This window comes from Bidens hawaiensis, unplaced genomic scaffold, assembly GCF_021521415.1.
Source record: "Bidens hawaiensis isolate Kalapana, Puna unplaced genomic scaffold, B.hawaiensis_p1.1 tig00034330_1, whole genome shotgun sequence".
Taxonomy (NCBI): Eukaryota; Viridiplantae; Streptophyta; class Magnoliopsida; order Asterales; family Asteraceae; genus Bidens; species Bidens hawaiensis.
In genome coordinates, this window is record NW_027495946.1 from 223,206 (window position 1) to 229,975 (window position 6,770).

Here is a 6,770-nt window from a genome sequence, read left to right on the forward strand (position 1 = left end):
GTATCGGAGGAGGAGGGATAATCTTGTTCAATCCCAAACCAGCTCTAACTACTCTATATGAACTGATGTGTTAGCCTCCCGTCCCGCTTGACTTGCATTTTTGTTGCGGTTATGTGATTTCGTAACCTTCTTTTTATGTATATAATAGAATTTGGTGTAATATGTATAAAAATCAAAATTTGTACAAGTGTTTATATAAATTTGTATCTCTTCAAATGATTTTTATTGTTCTCTCTATTTTTTTTGGGGAAGTACAAATGTGAATAAAAACAAGTTGTGATATAATATTATAATATTTAAATAAACATGCGAGATACGAACTTAAAGAATAAACAACACATGGAAAAGTTAAATAATTATTGATAGAAAAGAAATATTCTTTGCTGGGAATACACAACTTGCTTGTGGCCTTATAATATATAGGTATAAAAAGATATACTAATTTTCCATTTTGAAATAGTAAATGCAGAATGTTTATTTTTCAATGATGAAATATTATATGCATAACATCAAACATCAAGTTTGTTAGGTCCAGGTTTTTATGGGTCTTTTTGGCCATACATGGTTAATTTATTTATTTGCAAATATGTGAATTTTTTAAATGTTTATGAGAATTATGAAAATTCTAGGTCTTAAAATATTATATTACAACTTGTGTTCGGGTGGGCAGGGGGGAAACACGCCTGTGTGGATCTTACAGGAGTGTCTCCTCTTGTTGGGCTCAGGGACCGTGGGTTTGTTGTGGGTCAGGCTGCGTTGAAGGCTGAATCGGGCAAAGTTGTTAAACACGAGAAAGCTTGTTTAGATAATCAACATGTCTTTCTACCATTTGCCTTTGATACATTTGGGTTTCTGGCTCCAGAGGCTGTGAAATTTTTGAGTAGGGTTCAGCGCGTCGTACACGGAACCTCTTCAGCTTATAGGTCCCAAAGCTTCGTTTTTAGCAGGATTGGCTTTGCTGTTCAAAAGGGGGTTGCGGCGCAGCTTGTTGCCCGTTTGCCTGCCACTTTATTGTAATCGTTTTATAGTAAATTATATAAAACTTCGACCCAAGTTTATGTTAAATTAATTGAGTAATTGAATTTAAGGATTAAGAATCCATCCATCCAGACAACATACATACATACAATTTAAAACAAAAGGGCCTATCGAGGTGTCGGGCCAGGGTTGGTCGACCACTCGGCTCTACCTCATAGCCGGTCTTGTTTATATCGTAACAGATGTAAATGATACCGACCGAATTCGTGTCCACACGCCGCCGTAATCCTTGGGTTTTGCTAACGATTGTGTTTTACCATCGCTTGGGTTTTACCAACTTTAAGATTAGCGACAGCACTCGGGGTTTATCAACGTCTGGTTTTTCCGACTAAATAATGCTAATTTGATGAGTTTATTTTTTAGGTTTAGTTTTGGTATCGTAATGAATTTAATCAATACCAATTGAAGTCGTGTCAACTCACAACCATAAAAAAAAGGAATTCGACGCGCGACTCCCACAAGTTAATCACTATTTAACATGAGCCTACAAGGCTACAAGTGTTCGTTGGTTGATTAAAATTAACCTTTAGAACAATCTCACACACTCACTCCTCTCCTTTTCTCTTACCATTCTTCAAGGAATCCAGGTAGATCTCCTTGTCAACTAACATCACTTTTTCACAATTTAATAATCCTTTCCTTTTATTTTAAATTTTCCATTTTCATGATTTATTAATCCTACTTGTTTATACCTATTTAAAGCCATCCTTACAAGAATTAGCATAATATTAGCTTAACCTTTTTCTATTTAATTTTTGTATTTTAATATTTTAATAATATTTTCCCTTTTGATATAAATAAATTCTATGTTTTCCATTATGGGTATTCATATTCATATCTAACCACCTCTTTGTTGTATTTAAGTTCTTCCAAAAAAAAAAAAATTTATTTATCTTCTTGAAAATCTTGACTTTTGCTCTAAATTCAAGACTTGAAAACTTCATGGTTCACACTCCATATATGGCTTGTAAAAGTTGACTCAAAACTCAAAAGGGTATCCTAAAAGTATGGAGATTGATGGTCCTATAATAATAAAAAGTGTGTTTTTCATGATTTTTGGTATGTTGGTGATGGCCATGGCAAATGATGGCATAACTGTAAATAATACATCATCATCATATTCATTAACAAGGCCTAAAGTTGTGAATATTGGAGGTTTATTAACTTTTGATTCAGTGATTGGAAGGTCAGCAAAGGCTGCAATTATGGCTGCTGTTGATGATGTGAATGCTAATCCATTGGTTCTTGGAGGGACTCATTTGAATCTTATATTGCATGATACAAATTCTAGTGGATTTCTTGGCACCATTGAAGGTAAATGCTTTGTTAATGTTATTTTGGCTTATTGTTTTGAAATTAGTAAAATTTTAATTTTAATTTATTTTTTTGGTAAATTTATTAAGTTATTTTTAAATGGTTTTGCAAGAAACTTGGTTTGGAGCAATGTTTTCATAACCGGATCGGACAGTGAACCAGACGGGTAACCGGTTCAACCGGTTGAACCAGTCAGACCGGCCGATAACTTTCGTCTAAAAATGGCGGTTAGAGCTAAAAATAAATTTTTTAAAAAATGAAATATTTCTTTATAGTAAAACCGGTTTAGTCGGTTTGGTTTTCGGTCGGACCAGCCGGTTCTCTAGGAACTGAGCGAAGTGCATAAAACCGGACCGGTAAATAGACCGAATCCTGGTCAACCGGCCGAACCTGCCCGGTCCCAACAACATCAGTTTGGAGAATTGAGAAATACCATAATGATAAAAAAAGATAATTGTTAATGCAAATAAGAATGAGAAAACTTGAAAATGTAGGAAAAGAGAGATTACTAGTTTTGACTTTGAGGTCAAATGTGAGGTTTTCGTTTTTGAAATTTATGTTAGAATTTCATGGAAAATGGAAATAGACATTTTATTGTTTACACTGACTTCTTAGTTTTCACAAATAATATTAACTAAGAGAGATTACTAGTTTTGACTTTGAGGTCAAATGTGAGGTTTTCGTTTTTGAAATTTATGTTAGAATTTCATGGAAAATGGAAATAGACATTTTATTGTTTACACTGACTTCTTAGTTTTCACAAATAATATTAACTAAATGGGCTTGCGAAAGCACATTCTTTGACTACGTTTTTCCGTTTGTTGATAGTTGAAATTACTACACACTTGTTATATTTGTTTATATAGTGTTATGACATGTGAAATATTTGAGAATTGAATATACATGACGCATGCTACATGGACAACCTAAAAACATGCCACGCGGCATCTATAGACGAAATACGTCGATGGGAACATTATTTGGGAGTAATACATCGGCAAGAAAAAAAATAAATTTTTAAGTGCATATACGCACTTGGGAATAATATTTTTTTAGCCAATGTACATAATATGTGCTTGGGAATATTTTTTTTTTTGCCAATGTATTACACCCAAGATTCCAAGTGACATGTTTCTGAGTGGTCTATGTGGACAACGTATAGTGCCCACACTACCCAAACAATTCGGGTGTCATTTTTTAGGTGTAACGACTTAAATGTCTAATTTTTAAAATTTTCAATAATTTCATCTAACTATAGTCTTCTAAACAACATATTATAAAATTACTAAACGACATATTAAAACATTATTCTTACTCAAATCTTTTAATGCAGCATTGGAGCTAATGACCAACAACGTAGTATCCATAATCGGACCACAATCATCAACCATCGCCCACATCATCTCCCACGTTACCACCGAACTTCACATCCCCACGCTATCATTTAGTGCAACCGACCCCACCATATCATCTCTCCAACATCCTTATTTCCTCCGAACCACTCTCACTGACCACCACCAAATGTCTGCCCTTGCTGACGTCATCACACATTTTGACTACAAAAAAATAATTGCCATTTATGTAGACAATGAATATGGCCGTAATGGGATATTATCATTAGCTGATTTGTTAGCCAAAAAACGCGCCATAATTACGTATAAAGCTGGTGTTGTACCTGGCGCGTCAGATGACGTCATAATGGAAATGCTAATGGCTGTTAATTTAATGGAGGCACGTGTTTACGTGGTCCATGTTAATCCCGATACCGGGATTGATATTTTTTTAATTGCGAGTAAGCTCGGGATGATGTCGAGTGGTTACGTCTGGGTAACCACTGACTGGCTTCCCGCAGTGTTGGATTCTGATGTATTGGAATCCAGCACCATGGGAGTTTTACAGGGCGTGGTTGCGCTCAGACAACACACGCCCGTTTCAGATTTGAAAAAAATTTTGGCGGCAAAATTGAAAAAAGATTTGGCGGGAAATTTTGAAAAAGTTAATTCTTATGCGTTTTACGCGTATGATTCGGTTTGGTTGCTGGCGCATGCACTCGCCGGGTTTTTGGACGCGGGCGAGCGCATGACGTTTTCTGACAACCGGAACGAGCCAGCGCTTCGGACATTTGACCAGGGTCCGAAGCTTATGGAAAGAATCCTGTCGACTAATTTCACTGGGTTATCTGGTGAAATTAGATTTGACAGTGACAGGAATTTGGTGGGTCCAGTTTATGATGTACTTAATATTGGTGGGACCGGGGTCCGGACTATTGGTTACTGGTCAAAAGATTTTGGTTTATCGGTCAACGCGCCAGAAAAAAATTATGCAAAACTGGTAAACGGTTCGGGTGGTGTGAAACAAGGACTTTATAGTGTGATTTGGCCGGGTGAGACGAGTGTGAAGCCGCGCGGGTGGGTGTTTCCGAACAATGGGAAGCAGTTAAGGATTGGTGTGCCGTATAGACATGGTTATAAAGAGGTTGTCACGAAGGATGTTCGGTCTCCACAAGGTGTACAAGGTTATACTGTCGATGTTTTTGAGGCTGCGGTGAGTTTACTGCCTTACCCCGTGCCGAGGAAGTATATTTTGTACGGTGACGGGGTAAGGAATCCGAGTTATGGCAATCTTGTGGCTGCTGTTGCTGATAATGTAAGTTCTTGCTTCATTATATGCATTTTGAAGTCAAATAATTTGTTTTGATGTCATAGTTTTGTTCAGACTTCAGAAGTAGAACAATTGTTTTCATAACCGGACAGGTTATGTGTCCAGTTCTAAAAACATTTGTTTTAGTTTGTTAAGTCTTGGTTTGACCTCAAAAGTCAAAGTCTTCTACGAAGTAAAATTGATTTGCATTATGAACTTGATCATATGTCTGAAATGTAACTGTTGCATGATGTCTAGTTTCTTGTCCAACATAAATATAGTTGCTGCATAAAGAGTTTGACTTTTGAGGTCAACTAGTCTGTTATCAGTTTTTAATCGAACTACCATTGGTTAAATTTTGAGAATTTTTTTATTACTTTATTAAAGCATATAACCAATACTACAAAACAGGGGCATTTTGTTTTAGAATCGGAATCGAAGCCGTATTAATTTAAAGTTTGTGTACTCTTTATATTGATCCAGAAAGTCAAAGTCTCAAAATTCGAAAGATATGAAATTTACTTTTTTTTTTTGAAATAATTGTAATTGTATATATGGAAAGTAAGTTCTTGCTTGATGATGTCTAGTTTCTTGTTAAATACTACTTTCCTCATTTATCACGGAGGTTGACTTTAAGCCGTTAAGGTCTAGTAGTTCAATATTCATTTTATAACTGTAATAAGACCGGTCAATGTTTAAGAAAATTATAATTACATTCTTTAATTCTGTAACTAGTACACCAAAGGGAAAGAATTTTGGCTTAAAATCTTGGCTGAAACCATATTGTTTCTAACTTTATAAAGTCTTAGTTTTGACCTCAAAAGCCAAAGTCTTCAAATTTGTATTTTTTTTCAAAAGAAAATTGATTTGCCTTCCTCAAATCATCTCTCTGAAAACTAGTTTCTTGTTCAACATAAGTTTACTTATTTCATAAACAGTTTGACTTTTGAGATCAAGTAATTTGACACTGATTTAACGCATGTGTTAATGTTTGACAACTTTGACTTCTAAAGTCAAAGTCCACAACTGATAACTGATTTGCTTTACTCTTCAATTTTCAGACATTCGATGCAGCGGTTGGAGATGTTACAATCACTACAAACCGAACACGAATAGTTGACTTTACGCAGCCTTATATGGAATCGGGCCTCGTGATAGTTGTTCCCGTAAACAAAGCAAAAACCAGCCAATGGGCTTTTCTCAAACCATTCACGGTTGAAATGTGGCTCGTCACTTGTGGTTTCTTTCTTCTCGTCGGCTTTGTTGTTTGGATTCTTGAACATCGGTTAAATCACGAGTTTCGTGGGCCCCCGAGTCAACAAATCATTACTATTTTGTGGTTTAGCTTCTCAACCATGTTCTTTTCACATAGTAAGTATGATCATAATAGCCTTATACCACTAAGTAGCTAATTTTTAAATATTTTGTTTCATTACGGTACAATTGTCAAAAGCCAAAAAGCAGCGGTTTTAGGTGTGTAAAGGAGCTCGTCTAAGCTTGAGCTCGAACTCGACTTGTGAGTAGTTTTTAAAGACCGGCATGAATAAATATTTTTATATATATTATAATTTTTTTTGTATGCATTAATAAATATTTTTATATATATTAATATATATATATATACATATATACATATATATATATAATTTTGTATATCATTTGTAATTTTGTATGCATTAATAAATATTTTTATATATATTATAATTATTTTTTTTCACATAGCATAATTTATGTTATTTAGTTATTTTTATCAATAAACATAGTATATTAAACAAACA

At 34.8% G+C, this 6,770-nt stretch overlaps 1 protein-coding gene across 1 annotated transcript; it reads left to right on the forward strand.

The window, feature by feature from the left end:
* The first annotated feature begins 2,025 nt into the window (after positions 1 to 2,025).
* On the forward strand, positions 2,026 to 6,415 carry LOC143586138 (glutamate receptor 3.4-like). The gene is made up of 3 exons (XM_077067746.1): positions 2,026 to 2,352; positions 3,686 to 4,998; positions 6,054 to 6,415. The coding sequence occupies exons 1-3, from the start codon at positions 2,046 to 2,048 to the stop codon at positions 6,402 to 6,404; spliced, it is 1,971 nt and encodes a 656-aa protein (XP_076923861.1). The 5' UTR covers positions 2,026 to 2,045; the 3' UTR covers positions 6,405 to 6,415.
* The last annotated feature ends 355 nt before the right edge of the window (positions 6,416 to 6,770 follow it).

What these genes read in the sequence shown, in the direction of transcription:
- LOC143586138 (XM_077067746.1), top strand. Translation starts at nt 2,046, where the DNA reads ATGGAGATTGATGGTCCTATAATAATAAAAAGTGTGTTTTTCATGATT. An exon ending in ATTTCTTGGCACCATTGAAG is followed by an intron (nt 2,353 to 3,685) that starts GTAAATGCTTTG and finishes CTTTTAATGCAG; the next exon opens with CATTGGAGCTAATGACCAAC. An exon ending in TGGCTGCTGTTGCTGATAAT is followed by an intron (nt 4,999 to 6,053) that starts GTAAGTTCTTGC and finishes TTCAATTTTCAG; the next exon opens with ACATTCGATGCAGCGGTTGG.